Source organism: Pleurodeles waltl, chromosome 4_2 (assembly GCF_031143425.1).
Source record: "Pleurodeles waltl isolate 20211129_DDA chromosome 4_2, aPleWal1.hap1.20221129, whole genome shotgun sequence".
NCBI classification, from domain to species: Eukaryota; Metazoa; Chordata; class Amphibia; order Caudata; family Salamandridae; genus Pleurodeles; species Pleurodeles waltl.
The window spans coordinates 599685036-599709913 of NC_090443.1; the positions used below are offsets into that span (position 1 = coordinate 599685036).

Here is a 24878-nt window from a genome sequence, read left to right on the forward strand (position 1 = left end):
GCTGCATGCACTACATAGCCTACAATTACATCAACAAACTAACTTAATAATTTGTATTGGTTCCTCCAGTTCTGCTTAGACTTACCTTGCAATGTTGTAGTAAGGACGATGTGCTGGATTCAGTTAGTTATGTGACATAGGTCTTGCGATATAATCGGAGCACACCAATCGGACAGTTGTTGGATTTAAGAATTATTCATTTTGTTCAAGTGAATAAAAAATAAACTCACATGAGCACGTAATGATGCATAATACCAGGGACAATATTTGTCTCATGGCTTAGTTTATGTATGCTGACAAGATGACTTGGTGAGTTCAATGCTCGGCATTGGCATCTTCTGTGACCTGGACAGCATGGCTTCGAATCTGGGCAAGACCAAAACAATCTTGCATCCTTCCTAGGTTAGTGAATTGAGTGGCATTAAGTTGGACAATAGTAACATCTGTTATTTATGGCACACAGAAACAGATGAAACAGACTATGAGCACTTTAAAAATAGTATTTTTCATAATTTGAACTTCTGATAATGAAATACACATACTCATTTGGTTCATCTTTGAAATTACTTGTATTCAAAAATGTATGTGAGGACTAATATGAACTACAAATAAAGAAGAAAAATCAAGTGATTTTAGTCAGCTGGCATAAAATTTATTAAAGAGAAAACGCCTGATTTTAATTTTATTGTATGCTATTAAGATGATGCGTTATTCACATTTTCTTCTTTCAGAAGCCATTGACTTGGCCCTCATTTCATTCCAATCCACTGAGAGTGACAGTTCAACAATCTGCAAGGACTCAGTCTAAACAAGCACAGGTATGACAGCACAGTCACTGTACAATTTTTTTTAGACAAGACCATCAATCTTTTACATTTTCAAGGGTGGAAATTTAAATTTGTGCCCTTCCTTCTCCTTTTGTTGTATCAAAGATTCAATGCCAGCTGCTTTGCATTTTGAAACCAACAACTTCTGCTTTAGTTGTTGCCAAGTGCCATCCTGTTTGCATCCTAAGGAGCATATTTACAAGAAACTGGCACATCGGCTCTGATGCACCAGTTTCCTTGCGTCGCCCTGCCGCCCTAATGACACCATGGCAGTGCTGTATTTACAATGAATTGCACCATGGTGCAGGTTAGCAGAATAGCGTCACATTAGTGGCGCTATTGTGGCACTTTGCTGGACTAGCACCAAAAATGTTGACTTTAGTCCAGCAAAACTCCAGGAGGCCAAAAGGAAACAGCCTAGCCTACCCTGAGCAGGCATTAAAAAATGATACTAGAATGGCACGGTGAAATCTTGTAAATTTCACTGTGCCATATTTTGGGTATCCCTGTGGGGGAATGTCCCCCTTACATACATTATACCTGGCACAGGTATAATGTGGCGCAATGGTTTACAAAGTGGTGCAATGCTAGCATTGTGCTACTTTGTAAATATCGCGCAAGATGAGGGCCTGTTTAGTGCTGCTGTAAAGTAAAAAATAATGATGCTTCCGTGGCGCTAAGGGGTGCAAGGGGCTTGTAAATATCCCCTTATTAGTCTTGGGACTAAATCGGCACATTAATCCGCTAGAGAAATTTCTTCAGAACACAGAGAGTTTTCCATTAGTGGCCAACTATAAACTAGCAGACGAGAGGTACTGAAAAACTACTGAACTTTTGAGCAAGTAGTGGCGGAATTATGCAGATTATCCTCTATTTAGAAACAAGAAGATTTTTAATTACCAACCAACGTGAATGCATGTCCCTGGCCTTCACAGTAATTTATTTCTACACTGATGATGCAAATGGTGTTTTCAGGACACAATGTTTCAGTTATTATTCTACAATTCTGGAATTGTTTCAAACATGGGCGCTTATTCTATTTAAAGATAATCCAAGCAAATGGTATACTTTTTTAAATAATTACTAAACTTTTACATATTTTTGAATTTTAAATGAATAAGTTGTCAATAGATCATGGGGCATATTTATAGTCCCCTAGCACCACCTTGCGCCACATTAATTTATTTCTACACTGATGATGCAAATGGTGTTTTCAGGACACAATGTTTCAGTTATTATTCTACAATTCTGGAATTGTTTCAAACATGGGCGCTTATTCTATTTAAAGATAATCCAAGCAAATGGTATACTTTTTTAAATAATTACTAAACTTTTACATATTTTTGAATTTTAAATGAATAAGTTGTCAATAGATCATGGGGCATATTTATAGTCCCCCAGCACCACCTTGCGCCACATTAACGTCATTTTTTTTTTTTTTTTTGTCCTCATACACATCTGGCTAAATCAACTCCATATCGTCCAGACGAATAGAGGAGGCCTCACTCATATATGGAGATACATAATGCTAGGGAGCCCGGAACTCTCTCACTTAACCTCAACGCGCAAGTTTACATTTAAGGATAACGTTTGATCTGGCCTCTAATCATCGGACAACATTTAAATTAAATAGTACCCCCATCCAGCAATTCTCTCCTGTGCTCAATTATTCCACAACCATGACCATATTTCTACCTTCTTTCCCTTGTTTCTATCATTAGTTGCCACATCCTGCTTAGAGATTCCAATAGGTGCATCAAACCAATCCGTATATGAAGGGGGGGAACAGATGTCCACTTGCAACAAATTTCCCTCCTGGCCAGAATTATCGCATAACTTAATTACATCTTCTTCACCCTACTCTTCACTTCCCCTTCTTCCAGAATACTGAAGATTACTAAAGGGAGTCTCAGTAAAACCTGTTGCTTCACAGCATTTGAGTTAGCCTTGCAAACATTTACCCAAAAACTTTGTACCAATGGACAGTTCCAAAACATATGAATGTCAGATGCTCTCGATAAACCACATTTTGGACAGCTAACTAGTTCCCCTCCTCTCATCTTCGAAAGCTTCCCCGGGTAATGAAGACCCTATTCAGAGTAAAGAGATGGTTCCTCAATAATGGTGCTAATTTAACTTCCTTATGTACGACACGCATTCAAATCTCCCACCATCTTTGTACTTGATCAGAGAACACGACTTCCCCTCAAAGGGAGTGCAGCAAGGTAAAATCCCCATCCTGCACGTCCACCAAACCCCAATACCAACTTGAAACCTTCCTGACGCACCTCTGATTGTTTATTATATTGTCTATCAACTGGTTTTCAGCACCCAACCAGACTGTAATCTTCTGGGACCAATTTCTCAGTTGAATATACTTCAGTCTTACAAGGTTTCTTCCTGTCCACTCCGTAAGCTCTTCCCAAGATAACAACAAACCATCGCTAACTAAGTCCCCCCAGAATTGGATCCCCGCTCTCTTGAGAGGCAAAGCCAACACATTTGTGAGACACTCAGGCGTTCCCGGGGATTCCCAAACTGGAGCCCAATGATAATAATACTCAATTTTAGCCGCTTGCCATACCCTATACCAAACTTTAGCTACATCCTGCAATATTTTCAGTCTCACTTTCTTGAAAAACTTGGGATCTCTGAACATATATAAAAAATATGTAGCTGTGCCGTTTTCTGTTGCTACCATACAATTAAGCATTTCTCCAACCGCAGAGCGATCTGGGTCAGAGAATAACATTCTAACATTCTTAAGATGAAATGCCAATGTGTAACACTGTAAATCAGGAAGAGTAAGGCCCCCTTTCTCTTTACTTCTGCACAATTTCTTCCATGCAATTCCAGGGTCTTTTTGTGCCCAGATAAAAGAGTTCATCTTCTGTTGAAATATAATCAAGAGTCTATTATCCATTAATAGGGGAATAGAGTTAAAAAGAAAGTTCAACTTGGGCAAGATTATCATTTTAACCAAATTTACCCTTCAAATTATTGTAAGAAGAAGGTGTGCCCACCTTAACATTAACTTACTACACTCTGTCACCACAGGCCTAATATTAACCTCTGTGATTCTTTCCACCTCCTGATCAATTAATAACCCTAAGTACCTCATAGATTTTGTCGTGCGGTAATTATCAACCTCCAAATTCCATACCATTATCTCTGTTTTTTCAGGATTAATATGGTAACCCGAGATCCTTCCGAAGTCATCCGCTAAATTCAATAACGCAGGAAGGGAAACTGATAGGTTTGAAGTGTAAACTAAAAGATCATCAGCGAATAAGGCAACTTTCTTCACCCACCCGTTACTCCTAAAGGGAGAGACTTTTTGGTCCCGCTTGATCCTTCTTGCAAAAGGCTCTATATCCAAATTGAAAAACAAGGGGGTAGAGGAGACAGCCCTGTCTAGTACCCCTAGTAATCTTATTGGAATCAGTAAGTTTCCCTTTCACCAAAACCCTAGCCTCTGGTGCCTGATAAATCAATTGAATTGCCCAACAAAATTTACTAACCAATTTATTCCGTTCAAGAACTAAATTTAAGTAATTCCAGTTGACTCTGTTGAACGCTTTCATAGCATCCAAGGCTATAACGGCTAATTAATTCCCCAATTACCCCACTCAACCTATTTGCCAGAATCTTAGCATAGATTTTATAGACCCTATTCAACAAGGATATTGGTCTATAGGATTCACATCTTCAATCAATCAATCAATCAAGGATTTATAGCGCGCACTAATCAACCGTAAGGGTCTCAAGGCGCTGGGGGGGGGGGCTACTGGTCGTAGAGCCATGTCTTGAGGTGTTTCCTGAATGTCAAGAGGTCTTGGGTCTGGTGAAGGTGTTCCAGGTCTTGGCGGCTAGGTGAGAGAAGGATCTTCCTCCGGTGGTGGTGCGGCGGATAAAGGGGATGGAGGCGAGGGAGAGGCTGGCAGAGCGAAGATTGCGGGTGGGGGGGTGGAAGGTGAGTCTGTTGTTGAGGTAGGCTGGGCCTGTGTCGTGGAGGGCCTTGTGTGCGTGGATGAGGAGTTTGAAGGTGATCCTCTTTGCTACTGGTAGCCAGGGAAGGTCTCTGAGGTGGGGGGAAATGTGGTCGCGGCGTGGGATGTCCAGAATGACGCGGGCGGATGCGTTCTGGATTCTTTGCAGCTTTGTTAGGAGTTCGGTTGTTATTCCTGCATATAGGGTGTTTCCGTAGTCCAATCAGCTGCTGACCAGGGCGTGGGTGACAGTTTTCCTGGTTTTGACGGGAATCCACTTGAAGATTTTGTGGCGCATGCGGAGAGTGTTGTAGCAGGAAGAGGAGATGGCATTGACCTGCTGAGTCATGCTGAGTGTGGAGTCCAAGATGAAGCCTAGCTAGAGTGCGTGGGTGGTGGGTGAGGGCGCAGTTCCTAGGGAGGTGGGCCACCAGAAGTCATTCCAAGTTGAGGGGTTGGTGCCAAAGATGAGGATTTCTGTCTTTTCTGTGTTTAACTTGAGGTGTCTTGATTCCATCCAGCTGGCGATGGCGTAAAGTCCGTTGTGGAGGTTGTTCTTTGCAGTTGTAGGGTCTTTCGTGAGGGAGAGGATGAGCTGAGTGTCGTCTGCGTAGGAAACTATGTTGATGTGGTGGGTTCATGCGATGTTGGCGAGGGGGGCCATGTAAACGTTGAAAAGCGTGGGGCTGAGCGAAGATCCTTGGCGACATCTTACTGGAGATCTCCCTGGTTTTAAGATAGGAGAAATGGTAGCTTCACACCAGGAAACTGGCGACGAAGCTCCCTCCTCAATGATCTCTGAAAACAATTGAGCCATTGGAGAAATTATAAAGTCACCCAACACCTGATAAAATTCAACCGGGAATGTCATTATTTTTTACGTTAATGTGGCCCAACGAGGCTGAAATCCCCGCGCCGTATTTACAGAGTGGTGCAATGCATGCATTGCTCCACTCTGTAACCCTTTGCGCTACATTATGCCTACACCAGGCATAATGTATGCAAAGAGAGCGCTGCCCTGTTAGGAGAACCAGAAAAATGGTGCAAGGAAATCTATTAGATTTCCTAGCACAATGTTTTACGGCACTTTTAGGGGACTTCCATTCTTTAGAATGCACCCCTATGAACTCTGCATGAGTAAAGCCAATATTTTGGCATTACTCCTGCAGAGTAAATTAATAGCGTCATGATAAATTATGCTATTGCCCCCTACCCTGCGCCATGGTGCACAGTATTTTTAATACGGCGCACATGTGGTGGTGGTAAGGGGGTGCTAATGGGCACAGGGAAAGTGGTTCTGATCTCAGTGCAGGGCCACTTTCCATAAATCTGGCCCCATGTTTTTAAAATGGATTGTGACTACTGTTGGAAATAAGTATTTAAAATCAAGAAGGTTTAAAAAAATATATTTCTGACATTGGCACTAAGCAGATGCCATTGACTGCATAGAAGTGGAAGAGAAGGTAAGACCTAGATGGTCAATCTGAGGTATTTCAACAAAGCTTCTGTGAAGTACCAACCTTTTCTGTAGTTAAGCAAGCGTAAAGATTAACCCTGTAAGATGTGCTGTGGAATGCAGGAATCAACAACCAGAAAGCAAAACCGAGAAAAATAAAGGGGCATATTTATACTCTGTGTGCGCCGGAATTGCGTCGTTTTTTTTTACGCAATTCCGGCGCAAAACTAACTCCATATTTATACTTTGGCGTTAGACGCATCTAGCGGCAAAGTCCATGGAGTTTGCGTCATTTTTTAGCGTGGACACCTACTTTGCGTTAATGACATGCAAGGTAGGCGTTCCCGTCTAAAAAATGGACTCTGAGGCATGTGCGCCGTATCTACACTCCCGGGCAAAATTCACGCCCAGGAGTGGGCGGGTCAAAAAAAATGACGTACGGCTGCTTTTGCGCCGTTTTTTAGCGCCTGGAAAAGGCAGGCGTTAAGGGACCTGTGGGCTCTGAAGGAGCCCAGAGGTGCCCCCCCATGCCCCCAGGGACACCCCCTGTCACCCTTGCCCACCCCAGGAGGACACCCAAGGCTGGAGGGACCCATCCCAGGGACATTAAGGTAAGTTCAGGTAAGTATTTTATTTTTTATTTTTTGGGTGGCATAGGGGGGCCTGATTTGTGCCCCCCTACATGCCACTATGCCCAATGACCATGCCCAGGGGACAGAAGTCCCCTGGGCATGGCCATTGGGCAAGGGGGCATGACTCCTGTCTTTGCTAAGACAGGAGTCATTTCTATGGGGGTTGGGAGTCGAAAAAAATGGCGCAAATCGGGTTGAGGCGAAAAAATTGCCTCAGCCTGACTTGCCCCATTTTTGGACGCCCAAGCTCCATATCCCCCTACGCCGGCGCTGCCTGGTGTACGTTGTTTTTTTCCACGCACACCAGGCAGCGCCGGCGGCTAACGCCGGCTAACGTCATTGATTAAATACGGCGGCCGCATGGTGCTTCAGAATGGCGTTAGCCGGCGCTAATTTTTTTGACACAAAACTGCGTTAGCGCAGTTTTGCGTCAAAAAGTATAAATATGGCCCACAATGTTTTTTTACAACTTGCATAGATCATAATGTATGCATGCACAGTTTACACCTGATTCACAAAGCAATGTAGCAGGTGAAATGCATGGGGTGTTAGTCTGCTTTTGGAGAACTGCTGGTGAACAAGGCCCACAGATTTCATATTTATTTACAATAGTAAGAATTCCCTCGGGTATTTTGGAAAAGAGGAGTGACCATCCATATACTCTGAGTAAATGTTGAACACCCACTTGCCCACAAAAGTGATTCCGAAACCTTTGACAAAACATTTTCCATACTTTTTACTTTTGAATGTATCACGATTGAAAGACCCATCTGTAAGTGTGCCAAAACGCGCGAGAGCTCACCCACTTTCCCAAATGTCAAACATTATTTCAGTTGAGAAGAAAAGGTATCAAAGGTTATCGCCTGATATTTGACATACCTTGTCATGTGTATTGTATTCAATACATAGAAATACCGTTGAAGCCTGGGAAAACAAACGCACATCAGTCTTTTTTGTGAATTCCTTTCCATTTCATGGACACTTTTTGGGAGCATAAGTCAGATAGTGGTAAGAATCAGCAAAATGTGTGCAAATCACACCTGTGTGTAATCATAACTTTTGTCTGTCCTAATTTGGACGTTTTTGTAAATCGGAGCTATTATTGTCTTTCACACTTTATTCGAGAAATAGTACAACCTTATTAAATATATATTGCTATTTAAACACTGTGGGAGGAAGTAAATGTAATCAGGACAAAATATTTTTCACTTTTTAAAAAGAATTATGTACAAGGCTAAAAACTAAGGCTTAGGGCGTCATTAAATTGATTGGTGATAGAAAAATATTCAGGAAAAATCTGGAGTAACATTTTTTATTAAGAATAAGATCAAAGGTCAGGCTTGGTCAGAAGTGGAACAGACCAATGTGCAGTGGAGAGTGGGCCTGCTACAGAAAGGTTTCAATGGTTAGTTTACTCAAGTTGTTTGTGTGCATTGTCGAATTATGTTTTCGCATCTTTGACCTGATGGATGCTGATAACGAAAAAGTTCAGAGGAGAAAAAAGTACTGAAACAGGTGTTACCAGAAAACGAAGGAAACGTTAAGGTCTTCAGATGTGATAATCCCTCAATGTCAGTTAATTTGTTGAGAGGCCTTCAGTGAAAAGTTCTGACAAGTTAAAGCATGTATCAGAAAGAATATGGGGCCACATGTACAAAGATTGTTGTCCAGTTTCAAACTGGCTGATTCGCAGATTCGAATCGGCCATTTGCGACTGTAAAAATGCTTTTTGGTATGTACAATACCCAAACTGCGATTTGGTAACTTGTTACCAAATCTCATATTCCTAAAATTAAAAAAGAAAACTTTCCATTTTTGTTTTTGAAATGCATCCCATTTTCCTTTAAGGAAAAGGGGCTGCATTTAACAAAATGTTGCTTTATTTAGAAGCAGACACAGACATGGTGGTCTGCAGACTACAGTAAGAGGGTAAGTAAGTACTTTTGCAGAATTGTTTTTCATCAATAATGTTAACAATGTAAGATAAAATAAGTTTGTCACATGTCAGTCGCACATATTGAGTAAAAATCAAATAGTATCTTTCTACCTCATACATAGCCTGGCATATGTGACCTGTGATGGTCTTTCACAAGGAAAGGATCACTTTTAGCAAGGTTTGGTGATTAGGCAAACATAAGAACTCTCCATCTTTGCTGAATAAGACAACAATGCTACAGTGACACTGGCTGCTCCTGGGAGTTACCCATTTTCACCAATTATCAGTGATAGGAAGTGCAGGAGGATGAGTAAGCTCTTTGTTTAAGCTGTGGTTTTTAATAGTTAAATGTATTCTTTGGAAAATCATAAGACAGGCTCTCCACATATGGAAACAGGAAACACAAGGAGCCACTATCTGTACCAGTTAATGTGCTGGAGAAAAAAATGAAAACTAACCACTTACGTAGAGGCATTTCAGCAGAAGCTTGCAACCTACATTCTCTTCTCTTTAGGGAGTTTCTTCAATCACTCACAATAATCACAACTGTTGTCCTCCACCGATCTGTCCATTTCCACTCGAATTACAAGCAAACAAAGCAAGCTGTCCAATAACTAAAAAACACTCATTCAAATCAAGTCACTCCAGCCACACTCTGTATATATGTATATATACCATTACCTCTAGGCGGTTGCCAGTGGGTAGTTGTAGTTAAGACCATGCTTCCATATAAAAAGTGTTTTTTAACTTGCCTATATCTTTTTGCACCGTTTGATGAATTTTCACAAAATGTTTCCCAAAAAGTGCCCAAGTAATTTTTGTTGTGCACGGAAAGTTTGGAGGTGATCTGTCAAGTGGGGGCCAAGAAAAAGGGGGATGGTCAAAAAAGTTGCATTTCCCATGTGTTGGAAAATGGGTTATTGGTAGGGCACGTAGGTACCTACACCTAGCAACAAGCCACTAACCTCCACATAGGTACAGTTAGGTCTCAGTAAATTAATCCCAGCTCAACCCTTGGTAGCTTGGCAACGAGCGTCAAGGCTTAACTTAGGAGACAAAGTGTAAAGCATTCAAATATCACAAAACAGTAATTAAATAAAACACAGGAAACAGTTTAAAAATCCAAAACCAATTTATAAAAATAGTTTATATTTTTATCTTTAAAATGACACAAAAACGATTAAAATCGGTTCAGGGGAACCGGAGATATAAATTTTTAAAGAATTATTACTTTTCTAGCGCTTAGAAACAAAAAGCGCCAATCGGGTCATCTGGTTGCACCTCGACCGGGGCAAAGTCAAACTTTCAGGCCGACCGCGATGGAGCCCTGCTCGGCTAAAGGTCGCGGGAGGCCTCGGTTAAAAAGTTACCTTCTGACTTAGTCTTTATTTTGAAGTTTTTCTTCACCGGGACGAACCTGCCAGTTGAATCCGACCTCCTGGAGCCCTTGTCCAGATACGCGATGTGGGTTTCCTCGGTGGAGACTTTTACCTTCGGACTTAGTCGTTTTTTCGAGATGAAAATCCTTCGACCGGGGTAAACCTGGATCTTGATCGGACGTCCATGGAGCCCTTCTCGGATCCGATGGCTGGGAGGTCCCGGTCAACTTTTTACGTTCAGACTTAGTCTCTTTTTCGGATGTTTTTCTTTACCGGGACGAACCACGAAGTCAGGCCGGGTCGCGGTTGAGGCAAGCCGGCTTGAATTTTCGCGGCGGGTCGGTCCCTCTCTGGAGCTTTTTTCCAAAAATTCTCAAATCTTTTCCAAACTTCTGGGGCTTCACCCAGATGTTCTTTTAAGGTTCTTTTGGGGTCCACAGCTCACCCCAAGGGTCCAGAAGTTCTGTGATGGTCCTTGGGGGGTGCGGACTTCAACTCCCAGAATGCACCTGGCGCAAACTCCTTTTTGGCCACTGGACAGTGGTCAGCTGGTCGCTTTCTTCAGGAGTTGGTGCAGGGGACTCTGGTTTAGCAATTGTTCACCTGTAGCAAACAGGGAGTCCCTCCTTGAACCAGTTGAAGCCAGGCAAAGTCCTTCTTGTGGTGAAGCCCAAGTGTGCAGCTGGTGCAGTCCTTCTGAGTGCAGGGTCCAGGTGCAGGCCAGGGGTCCAGCAGGGCAGTCCTTCTTCTTCTTTAGTTCCTTTCTTGTTGAATTCTGGAGGGGATCTGAGGTGTGGGTGCAGGTCTGCCAGTTTTATCCTTGCTCCTGGGTGAAAAGCAGGGGGGCCCTGGTTCTCCAATCAGGGACAGGGTCGTCCCCCTGTGATGACCACTTCCTGGGAAGTGTGGCAAAAATCCATCCCAGAAGGCAACAGTCTCTAAAAATCCAACATGGATGAATCTGATTTTTGGAGGTTACATCTGGCTGAGCCCACCCACTGGTGTGGCTAAAAATCATAAACACACCCCTCTCCTGCCCTCTCCTAATCTAATCAAGGGGGCACCTAATTGTCTGGGGTTGCAGGATGTGGGGGTGTTGCTGGGTGCTGCAAATGTCCTTCTCTGCCTTTGAAGACCAGTTTGGCAGCCCTCCCCCTTCCTGCCTCACCATCTGCTGAGGGGAGATTCTCTCCCCCAAGCACATTCCTTTGTGTGAAGCCTGGCCACTTCACACCTCATCAAGGCAGCCTGGCAGAAGCTGCTGCAGGCTGGCCAATCAGAGCACAGCAGCAAAAACAATGCAGAGCTGAAATTGGCAACTGTTTAGGTAAAGTCTAAACTTTTTACCTGAACTAGTTATATTAAATCCAACAACTGGAAGTTGTAGGATTTATTACAACAATTAATTTGATACCAAATTCTTGGTATGCAACATTTAAGGAGACTTTAAAATTTAAAATAAAGTCTGCCCATTCTAGCCTATGAAGGCCATTTACTTCAATGAGGGAAAAACGAATTTGGCTGTTTTTACCTCACCAGGGCTTATAAATCTATTTTTATAAAGTCCCTGCTTATAGTTACATGGCACCCAGCCCTAGGGGCACATAGGGCACACCTTAGGGGTGACTTATATGTAAAAATAAGGTAGTTTAAGACTTTGGAAGTACCTTTAATTCCAAAGTCGAATTTGCATATAACTTTAATTTAAAAGCAGCCAGCAAGGCAGGCTTGCTTTTAAAATGACACTGGGCACCTCAGCAGTGCACCTAGGTGTGCACCACCTATGCTGTGGTCCCTAAACCTACGTGCCCTACCATATACTAGGGACTAATAGGTAGGTTAACTTAGCCAATTATAATTAGCCTAATTTGCATATCCATTTTACACAGAGCACAGGCCCTGGGACTGGTTAGCAGTACCCAGGGCACCATCAAAGTCAGGAAAACACCAGCAAAAAGAGGAAAATGGGGGCAAAAAGTTATGGGGCCTCTGCAATCAGCCCTGTTTTCTCACACCATGTTTATTCTCAAATGACCTTTGAACATGACTACAGCCTGAACCGCTCAACGGAATTATATCAAATTTGGCAGAAAGCTAGCTCTTGGTATGCAGAATGTGCTTTGGGATGTCTGGTGTAAATTTGTTCATCAGTTTTTGAGATATTAAAGAGGAAATACATTTGTATATCTGAGGTCACAAACATTTTGTGAATATTCGTGAATTTTTGTAAATGTGTGCTCAAATAGAAGAGCTTTGATTCGCTGGCCACAACCTAAAAAGAAAGTTGCCACTGCCATTTTATGTTATGGGAGAGAGTCCTTGGGGCCGAAAAACAAAATGAAAAGTAGCATAAGGTGTCAGGGTATAGATACTCTGACCCCAGGATTGTTATATAAGAGTGTTTGAGGATAAAATCAAGATTAATCACAAATAAGCAAAAAAAAAGAAATTCACAGGCTCATGCATACACTAACTGAATCACCCATACATGCACTCATGGTCTCATGCGCCCACTCACCCACTCACCCACTCAGAATCATGCACCCACTCAGACCCACTCATAGACTCCCACACCCACTTTCAGACACACTCAGACACTCATGCTCCCACTCACAAGCCCACTCAGACCCACATATACCCACTCACAGACCCATTCAGACACTGGCACACCCACTCACAGACCCTCTGACACTGATGTACCCCCTCACAGACCCACTTAGACCCTCACGCATTCACTCACAGACCCATACAGAAAAACTGTTGCACTCACAGACTCAGACCCTCATGCACCCACTTACATACCTACTCGGACACGGACGCACCCACTTACAGACCCATTCAAACACTGACACACCCACTCAGAGACTCACTCAGTCCCTCACACACCCACTCAAAGACCTACTCAGACTCTCACACACCCAGTCACAGATCCACTCAGACACTCATGCACCCACAGACAGACCCACTCCGACCCTTGTGCACTCACTCATAGACCCACTAAGACACTGATGCACCCACTCAGAGAGCAACTCAGACACTGACACATCCACTCAGAGACCCACTCAGACCTACATGCACCCACTCACAGACCCACTCAGACATTCACACACCCATTCACATATCCAATCGGACCCTAATGCACCCACTCACGGACCCACTCAGACACTGATGCATCCACTCATAGACCCACTCAGACCTCCATGCACCCACTCACAGACCCACTCATTCACACATCCATTCACAGACCCACTCAGACCCTCATGCACCCACTCACAGACCCACTCATACACTGACGCAGCCACTCACAGATCCACTCAGACACTGACGCGCCACTCCCAGACCCACTCAGACTCTCATGCACTCACAGAACCACTCAGACCCTCACACACTCACTTTCACACCCAGATAGACACTCTCACACTCTGAGATACCCTCTCACTCCTATTTCCACAAGACGAGAGATAGACTGTTCGGCGGTGCACGGTGTGGGGTTGAGTGGTTTTGGGAGTTGGCTGCGGTACCTAGCCACAGACCAGGCCCTGCGGCCAACCCTTGCTGTGCACGACCAGAGGCTGTGACCAGCTTGGAGTTAGGTGGTTATAGGGGTTGGCCTGCACAGGCCTGGGACAGTCCAGGCCCTGTGGTCAAGCCCCAACGCATATGGCCAAAGGCCATGTGCGGCTGTGGTCAGATTAACGTATAGTGATGAAAATTAAAACATAGAACGTTACAAGGACGTTATAGTTAGGAAATAGATTTTTTTTTTTAAACATAGAAACATAGAAATTCACTTAAGAAAAGCAAAGGTGACAGGGACAGTGTAGTTAGGCTCACATTTTAAACGTAGAAAACCATAGATATTCACCTCTTATAGTTAGAGTTACCTCATGTAACTATAACATGTGCCCTAAGGTAACTATAACTCATTCCCTCACCATGCACTGTTAATTATTCCACAAATTACAGCACTCATGACATCATTGATAACATCATTGATGATATTAAGGTAGTATTTGCAGCAACATTTTTGCAAAAAAACTGTGCATGGCAGAAGCACGTGTTATAGTTACCTTATGGAACGTGTTACAGTTACTTGAGATAACTAACTATGACAGGTGAATTTCTATGGTTTTGTACATTTAAAATATGAGCCTAACTACAATCTCCTTGAATGTCTATATTTTTAAAATTCTATTTCTTAACTATAGCGTCCCTGTAACCCTAGGTTTTTTCAGTGAATATATATATATTAAATGAAAAAAACAAAGGTTAGAGGGACATTCTAGTTAGGCTCACAATTCAAACCTAAAAAATGATCGAAAACTCAGAGTTACCTCAAGTAACTATAACTCGTACCATAAGGTAATTATAACTTGCACCCATGCCATGCATAGTTTTCTTATCAATAGTTTTATTGCAACAGTTGCAGTGATATCAAAGATGCCATACAAGATGTCATTGGTGATATAATATGTGAAGTAATTAGATGTGCATGGCGTAGGCACAAGTTATAGTTACCTTAGGGTGCAAGTCTGTGTGTGACTCTGTGAATGGGTCTGAGTGGGTGTGTGAGTGGGTGTACGAGTCTCTGAGTGCATGTATGATCGAATGAATTAGTGTATGTATGAGTCTGTGAATGATTTAAAAATTGTTTTTGCATATTCTCAAATATTCAAGAATATCCTTGAATATCCGAGGATATTCACGAATATCACACATGGTGAAGAAAAATCTTTTCAAATCCATAATTTGACCCTATACCACCACATATCACACCCCTCAGGCCAGGCTCCCTCCACTCTGACCCCTTTACCACTTATCATTTTTATTTCCAGCCCTGGGGACACGATCTTATAACTCAAAAAAGGTGACTGTACATTTCTAGTCTGGTTGTGGCCAACCAATTACAGCGCTTCTATTTTTGCGTGCATTTGCAAAAAAAATTGAATTTTTTGCAATTTATTCACGAAGGATCTGCATCCCTAGACATACAAATTTATTTTCCCTTTAATATCTGAAAAACCACTAAACAGATTTACACCAGATAAGCAAAAGCGTAATCTGGGTACCGAAAGCTGCCAAATTTTGTGTCATTCCGTCTAGTAGTTCAGGCTGTAGTCTTGCATAAAGGTCCTATGAGAATTAACATGGGACATGCAACTTTTTTGACACCCCCCTTTTCTCGGCCCGCTTAACAGATCACCCTAAAACTTTCCATGTACAACAGGAATCACTGGGATTCTTTTTTTGGAAAACTTTGTGAAGGTGCCAATGATATAGGCAAGCCAAAAAATGCTTTTTCTATGGAAACATGATCCTAACTTTAACTACCTAGTGGTGACTGCCACTAGGTCATATCAATCATAATTGTTCATATTTAGTACCCTATTTTATACATTTTAATTTGTTAATTAATCATGTAAAGGTTATGTATAAATTAACTGATAGATAATTGTTTAGGAACATGGTAGGTAACTGGTTTAACTGCTATTTGGGTAACTAAATCATTAATTATGCAAATTATGTAATTGTTTTACATACCTTTAAATTTACTACTTCGTTATGTTTTAGTATGTTTAGATATTGATCTTATAGTATTATCATTGTTATAATTTTAATTATTGTGTATGATTAACTTTTTTCAGTATTATTTGTATTTGTTTTTGTGGATCTATGGTCTTTAGAGTAGTAAGGTGGTGATGTGTTTAAAAATAAATGTGTATGTATGCAAACACACACATACATACACACACACACACATATATATATCTATATATACAGGTATATATATATATAAATATATACATATATACATGTATATATATATATATATAAATATACATACATATATATATCTATCTATCTATATATATACGTATATATATATATATATGGATCAAACATGCATCTTCCGGTGGACTGCCAAAGTGCCAAGGGTGCTCGTTATTGCGCTCGCACCAGAACACGTGAAAATCACAAATACTCCGCTTATGGATTTTGAAAACAGGAACTGCACCACAATCAGTATGCAAGAGTTTAAATGTATTCATCTGTCTGTGAGGAAAAGCATCAACTTGTTATGGCGGTGATGCCTTCGTCACAATGTCGACATGTCAGTTACATTCCCATTTTAAACAAGCATAGTGATAACAATGTAAACAACGTACTGATCGCAGTCACAAAAACATAAGCACCATCTTGAGATGTGAAAAACTGCATAAGCGCGTAAACTATGAGATGCATTTTCTTAAATAATTGAACATTTGCTAGATGTAGTCAGATAATTCATGTGTACATGATTTAAACCTCTTTAAAACTATAAAGAAGCTCGTGCAAAACCGTATGGTCACATACCATGTATCATAATTTCAACACAAACAACAGAATGATCATAGTCACAAAAACGTGATCACGATTTTGTCATGTGCAATGCTGCATTAACGTACAAGAAAATAAATAAACGTTCATAAGTAGCTGAACATTCACTCACTATAATCTATTGATTAGCAAACACATAATATGATTGATTTTGGGCAAAGAAACTTGTGAAAAAACACATGGTCGCCCTCATACTAGCCTTCTCATACTGAGATGTACTCATTTATACAAGTGACAATGATTGTACCCCAGTTGGCATATACAATCTAATTCCAGCATATTCCAAAATTATCATCTGTAAACGGTTTCCAAGTTTATTATGGAAGAAAAAAATACTCTTACTTGGCGGGAGCTGTCAAAGCGCCCTCATGGCGAGGGTGCGAGTTATAGTTACCTTAGGGCATGAATTATAGCTATAGATCGCCGCACTCCTGGAGGTCCGACCACCAGTTCACGACCTTGGACTGCTGCCACTGGCAGGATCATGGATCCCAGCGGGGTGGTGGCGGTCTGAGTCGTGGTCAGCCAGCTTCAGCGCAGCCGTGCTGATCATGAGTCCTCCTTCCACCAGCCTTTTCATTGCAGGTCCCAACCATTAAAAGGCTGGCAGGAAGGCAGTGCTGAAAGCCACAGGGTGCCCCTGCACAGCCCATGCCCGTGGCATGGGCAATCCAAGGAACCCCCTGCCAGCACGCTCAGATTGCTTACTGTCTGCACTGCAGACAGTGGGCATTCTGAGGGTGCTGTGGTGCCACAGCATTTGGCCTAGGCTCATCTAAGGTAACCAGTGGAAATGTCATAATATGATGTTTTCACCGGTCAGCCCGGTGGAAACATTGCAATACGACTGGGGGGAGGCTGTTGGTATGAGGGCAACCCCCTCCCTGCGGCTTGTGCGGTCGGATCATTCTGACCGCCAAAGTCCTAATCAGGCCCTAATTTTTGAAAACTATTTTAGTTAAAATTTCATTTGTTCTTGTATGCTTTTATTTTTTCAGTATAACATTAGTTTATTAAATGGTATTTTATTTTGAATAAGTTTATCATCTATGTTTACATTTCTAGTCTTTACTATAAAGTATGTTTTAATTATCCATATACATAGGTATTCTATATGGTATTTTCATTTATTTCCATATTATGTTTGTTATATTTTACAGTTACTTTAAAGTTTGTGCTGTGATCTTTTTAGATAATTGTTTTATATATTGTCTATGTTATGTGTGTATATTTTCTACTGTAATATTGTTTTTACAGTTACACTATTTTTTTTAAATTAATATAATGTAACTATTATATAGTCAATATATTTACTTTTGTAATGGCAATAGTCTGAGCCACTAAATTTTGTATTATATATTAGTGAGCTTTATATATGAAAACTGATATGTTAAGCACATTTGTGACTATTTAACTGTCACTTTAATAATTTTGCACATTTTGTAACTCAATAAAAATGGACATATTTGAATGATGTGGACATATTGGACATTAAGGGGCATATTTATACTCTGCTTGCGCTGAATGTGAGTCAAAAATTTTGACGCACATTCAGCGCAAACCCTGCCCCATATTTATACTTTGACGCCCGACCCCGCGGACGTCAAAATCCCACCATGTGTGTCATTTTTTGGAAGGGGGAACATGCCTTGAGTTAATTATATGCAAGGTAGGTGTTCCCTTCCAAAAAATGACTTTAAGGCCTGTGCGCCTTATTTATACTCTGGCATCATTTTGACGCACAGGAGGGGGTGGGACTTAAAAAATGGCGCGCAGCCTGATGGGCGCCGTTTTTTAACACCTGGGTCAGGGCAGGCATTAAGGGACCTGTGGTGCCCTCCCCTGCCCCCAGGGGCACCCCCTGCCACCCTTGCCCACCCCAGGAGGACACCCAAGGAAGGAGGGACCCATCACAGGGAAGTAAAGGTAAGTTCTGGTAAGTATTTAAAAAAAAAAAAATTAAGTGGCATAGGGGGCGCCCCTACATGCCACTATGCCCAATGGGGCATGGCCATTGGGCAAAGGGGCATGACTCCTGTCTTTGCTAAGACAGGAGTCATGTCAATGGGGATTGTGCGTCCCCAAAAAATTGCGCAAATCCGGTGTGAGGCCTGATTTTTGCCTCAGACCGGACTTGCACCTTTTTTGATGTACACCGGCGCTGCCTGGTGTGAGTAATTTTTTTGACGCGTACTAGTCCGCAGCGCCGGCTAACGTCATTCCATAAATAAGGCACCCGCATGGCGCGTTGGAATGGCGTTAGCCGGCGGTAAAACTTTTGACGCACAACTGCGTTGGTGCAGTTGTGCATCAAAAAGTATAAATATGGCCCTAAATTGCAAATTAAATTTTGTTATTGATTTTGAAATTAGCATCCGCATGAATATTGAATGTAAGTGAAAACAATATTTCACAATCTTAGTGTTATATGATGTGACACCATGAAATCAATATTATTTATTCATAATATAAGTAACACTAAGGGCCTCATGACAAGTTTTGCGATTAGACTGCCAGACTGCCATGTTGGAGGTCCTAAAAAGACCACCATGAAGGCGGTCTTCAAGACCGCCCTATTACGAGTCATACAGGTAGGATCGACAATCACAGTCCAAAGAAGGCAGGCCGGCAATGCCGTAGAGGCCTGGAAATAGGCGGTCCAACCTCCAGCGCTATCAGCACCACGACCAACCACTGACTTTATCACAAGCACACTATCACCATGGCGGATCCCCATGGGGGTCAGCCAAGGGCAGTCTGAATCACGGCTGTCTGCGGTCACCAAAGTAATACACAACTACAAATTCTGGAAGAATTTGAAAACAACACAGCTGACACACATTGCCACACTGGAAAAACCTACAGAGGACACTATAAAGCACATCCCTTCATGACCATAATCTTTAGTATTTCTATACATAGTTAAATAACCATGACCAGCAAATATCGATTATTACGGATTAGGCACCCCTTTTTCATCATCCCATTGTCCATTCACATCATATTGCACTTATCCTGTTAAGTAAGTCACTGTCAATCGTTTTGTTTTGTTCCACCATGTCACGTTCCAGAAATCCCCCCTTTTTCTGAGGATGAGTTAAGAGTCATGGTGGATCAAATCATAAATGTAGAGCCACAATTGTTAGAAGCACAAGACCAGCATACTCCTCTCAGTAGGAAAATGTAAATGTGGGGCAGGATAGTCGACAGAGTGAATGCTGTATGCACCACCCTGCGCACAAAGGAGGCCATTAGGAAGAGGTGGAATGCCCTCAATGGCAAAGTCCATTCCCTGGTCTCCAGGCCCCAGTTGCAGTCCAAGAAGACTGGCTGTGGCTCTCCCAGTGCCCCATTACATCTCTTTCCCTGGGAGGAGAAAGTCTTGGCCATCCTGCATCCTGAAGACTTACAGGAATTCCTAGGGGAGTGAAGTCTGATAAGTCACAGCATTAAAAATGGTACTAAAAGGCAATGCCATGCATGCCCACAGCTCACCCTTTGCCACTTTTACTGTCAGTCCATTCACCAGCCCGGTGTTCACCTGTCCAAAGACTTCTATTTGGCAACTCACAATTGAAGTGTAATCACTTGGCGAGATGACATTTGTCAAGTGTGTGTAGTACAGGGACTGACATGACTCCAACTCCCAGCAGGCACTGTTCTATAACTCTAAACACCAGAGCAGTGGTCACTTGTCCACCTACCCCTGTTTGGCAAATCAAAAATGAACCTCACTCACCTGGGAGGATACAATTTGTCAAGTGTGGGAAGTAGAGAGAGTGACCTGATTGCAACTTTCAGGAGGCACTATTCCTGTAACTTCAAACACTAGCAGAGTGGTCACATGCTACAATACATCTGTGAGTGAACTTTCAATTGAAGTGTGCTTACCTGTGGGGGAAACATTGGTCAAGTATGTGTAGCAGAGAGAGTGCAATTCACATGAGGCACTGTTTCAGCAACTCCAAAAACCAGAACAGTATTAACTTGTCCAAAGACCACTGTTTGGCAACTCACAATTTAAATTTACTCAGCTGGGAGGATACCATTTGTCAAATGTGGGAAGTAGAGGGAGTTACACGACTATTAAGGTCAGGGCAAGGCCCTGTGTCTGTTAAACCAGCCAACAGCCCAGTTTTCTCTTGTCTAAATACCATTGTTTGGTAACTCTTTATTAAAGTGGACTCACCTTAGAGGATATCATTTGTATAGAGCGTGTAGTACAGGGTGTTACATGACTGCAACTCCCAGCAGCCCTTGTGTTTGTAACTCCAAACACCAGCACAGGGTTCACTTTCTCAAATACACCTGTCTGTAATCTCTCCAATGCTCTTCACTCACCTGAGAGTATACCATTTGTCAAGTGTTGGAAAAAAGGAGTGACCTGACTGCAAATCCCAGCAGGCCCTTTGTCTGTAACTCCAAACACCAGCCCTGTATACTCTTGTCCAAGGACCCCTGTGTCTTAACTCTCAATTGACTCACCTGGGAGGATACCATTTGTATAGAGTGTGTAGTACATGGGGTTACATGACTGCAACTCCCAGGAGGCTCTGTTACTGTCACTTCAACAATCAGTCCAGTGTCCTTTCCTCCAAAGACTCCTGTTTGGTAACTCACTCATGAAGTGTACTTACCCGGGGGCATAATAGTTGTATAGTGTGTGTAGTACAGGGACTGACATGACTCCAACTCCCAGCAAGCACTCTTCTGTAACTTCAGACACCAGCAGAGTGGTCACTTGCCCATCTATCCCTGTTTGTCAACTCACAGATGATGTATACTCACCTGGGGGAATAATAGTTGTATAGTGTGTGGACTAGAGAGAGTCACCTGACTGCAACTCACAGTAGGCACTCTTTCAGCAACACTAAACACAAGAACAATGATTACTTGTCTAAAGACCTCTTTTTGGTAACTCACAATTTAAGTTTCCTCAGCTGGGAGGATACCATTCGTCAAATGTGAAAAGTAGAGTGAGTGACATGACTACTACTAAGGCCAGGAAGGCTCTGTGTCATTAAAACCTGTGTCTGTTTTTAGTAACTCTAAATTGGAATTGACTCACCTGTAAGGACTCCATTTGTATAGTGTGTGCACTACAGGGAGATAAATGACTGTAACTCCCAGGAAACTTTATTACTGTCACTCCAACCACCAGACCAGTGTCCTCTTCTCCAAGGACTCCTGTTTGATAGCTCACACATGAAGTGTACTCACCTGGGGGGATACTATTTGTATAGTGTGTGTGCTAGAGAGAGTGGCCTGACTACAATTCATAGTAGGACCTGTATTTGTAACTCCAAACATCTGCACAGTGGTCACTTGCCCATAAACCCCTGTGTGTCAACTCCCAAATGATGTATACTCACCTGGGTGGATAACATTGGAAAAGTGTGTGAACTGAATGTAATAACCTGACTGCAACTCACAAGAGGCACTATTCCTCTGACTCCAAACACCAGAACAGTGCTCATTCATCGAAACGCCTCCTGTTTGGCAACTCTCAATGTAAGTTAACTCAGCTGGGAGGACACCATTTGTATAGTGTATGTAATAGGAGGGACAGATATGACTGCTAAGGCCAGGAAGGTCTGTCTCTGTTACTTCACTCACCAATCAAGTGTCCTCAACTCCAAAGACTCCTGTTTCGTAACTCACAAATGAAGTGTTCTTACCTGGGAGGATAATATTTGTATAGTGTGTGTAATAGAGAGAGTGACTCGACTGCAAGTCATAGCAGGCCTTGTATCTGTAACTCCAAACACTAGCACAGTGGTGACTCGCCCATATACCCCCATGTGTCAACTCCCAAATGAAGTAAACTCATCTGAGGGTATAATATTTGAATAATGTGTATACTAGAGAGAGTGCCATGACTGCAACTCCCAGCAGGTACTGTTTCTTTAACTAGAAACACCAGTCCAGTTTTCTCTTGTCCAAAGACTACTGTGTCTTAACTCTCAATTGAAGCGTGCTCACCTGGGAGGATGATATTTGTATAGTGTGTGTAGTGCAGGGAGTTACATGACTGCAGCTCTCAGAAGACACTGTTTTCCTAACTTCAAACAACAGCCCAGTGTTCAGTTCTCCAAATAACCTTCTTTGGAAACTCAAAAATGAAGTGTACTTACCTGTGGGGATGTCATTTATCTGGTCTTTGACTTAGAGGGAGTGACTTGACTGCTAAGGCCAGGAGGCCCTGTCACTCCAACTCCAAACATAAGCTTAGTGTTCTGATGCCCAAATACCCCTCTGTCTTAACTCTCAAATGAGGTTTAGTCATCTGGGAGGATAACATTTGTATGGTTGTGGGAATTAGAGGGAGAGACTAGAATGCAAAGCCCAATAGGCCCTGTGTCTCTAACTGCAACCAACAAAACAATGTTAACTTGCTAAAATCCATCTATTTATTAACTCTCAATTGAAGTTTACTCATTTGGTAGGATAACATTTGTCAAGTGTGTGTAGTATGGAGAGTGACCTGACTGAAACTCCCAGGAGGCACTGTTTCAATAGCTCCAAACACCAGACTAGTGGTCACTTGTCCAAATACCCTTACCATCAAACTCTCAATTGAAGTTTACTCACCTGGGGGAGTGACCAAGATACAGTTCATGCTGAACTCTGAGATTTGTCTGGCTACCTAGCTCCATCTTGACCTGTTAGTCCAAGATGAAACTATAGAGGACAGGAAAGGCAGCTTCCCCACTTTGATCCCTAAGGGCTCAAGATGCATAACCATAATGGTATTGGCAGTGGACACATTCACAATGCACTGACAACATGATGACTTCAGTCACATATACAACAAACTCCTGGGTCTGCCTGCAGCACAATCAACTAGGCCTCAAAATGGCCAAAGACATATCTTGCCTAGCCACTGTTTTTCCTGCACTGGTGGCAAGATGCCATTCTCAAGCCATCTTCCCAAGGGCAAATGATCTACACATTTCCCCAGCTGCTTGACTTAAATTTAATTGGCATGCCTCAAAAATGTCATGTAAATACAATCTGTACCTTGGGTACTTGCCACAAAAGGATTAACTGCAAATTAACTTTGTACAAGGTCTATGCTTAATGTAACAATAACGTGTTGGAGGTAGATGTCACAATGCAACCAGTAACATTGTATCTTTCACATCAACAGGTATAGCTGCCAGGGGATACACAGAGGCAACAGAAGAGTCTGACACTACCTTCCTGGATGAAGCCCTCAGTGAAGAAGACACTCTTGGATGTCTGGACGTAGAGGATGGTTCTGGCCCATCTGGGCAACCTAGTCAGACTCCAACAGTGAGTCTCACTGTGGCCACATCAGTACCTCCCAGCCCGGTTGCCTCAACATCACAGGCAACCATTCGCCCCCCAAACTGTGTACTGAGCACAGTGTCTACCATCATGTGCCTTCCAGTCCTGGATCCTGAGTTATAGCATAACAGTTGGGACAATGAAGGCCCAGGAACTAGTGGGAGAGGGCACCCTGTGGTAGGACACAGGTCTGTGGGGATAGGGTGCATGAGAGGGATGCTGTGGGCCAGTGGATGAGGCAACTGGGGCTGCACTTGCCCAGGCACCACCAGCCATGTCTTGGCAGTCTTATCAGGAGTCTCAAGGCACACCATCACAATGGGCCAGGTTTTGACTGAATTCCACAAAATCATGCAGCTACAGAGGGACATACAAGAACAGGTAGAGGCCCACAATACTAATATGGCCTCCCTAACAGGGGTGATGAGGGACATTCACACAGTCCCGAGTATGGCTTATCAAAACCAATCTTCCCCTTCCCTTGGCTCTTCAACACCAGGCACATCCAGATCTTTGGCATCCACTAGAAGGGAGGCCCTTCCAGTGGAATAACCTGCCCCAGATACCCCTGCCTCTCTAGCAGCAGATCTCCCCCACCACTCAAGCCGGGATGTCCAGCAAAGAATCCAGGAGGTGCGGATGACAAGACACTCATCACAGCCAGCAAGTGACCTCATCCTAAAGGACCTCCTTTGTGTGCCACATATAGACTCTGTTTACTGATCCTGAACCACTTACCAGTTCCAAAGGGACGAGTACTCTGGACTCCCAATGGTGTGGCATCGACTCTCATGATTTCATTCACCATGACTGACACCTTCACTTTATTTTTTCCTTCTTTTCTGTCCAAACTTTATTTTCTGCATCAGCATTATAATAAATTCACCCATCACAAACTCATTGTCTACTTGCTTATTTTCAACTTTTTGCTATGAGATGTAAGACCATGTGAACAATATGATGAAGACAT

General features: G+C 42.6%; 1 protein-coding gene across 1 annotated transcript in view; it reads left to right on the forward strand.

Annotated features, from left to right (window-relative positions):
- LOC138293917 (uncharacterized) overlaps positions 1–24878 on the forward strand; it is a 225991-nt gene that overhangs the window by 27343 nt on the left and 173770 nt on the right. Inside the window, exon 3 of the mRNA XM_069233200.1 lies at positions 732–818. Coding sequence (XP_069089301.1) covers positions 732–818 — 87 coding nt within the window. The remainder of the gene's footprint in view (positions 1–731; positions 819–24878) is intronic.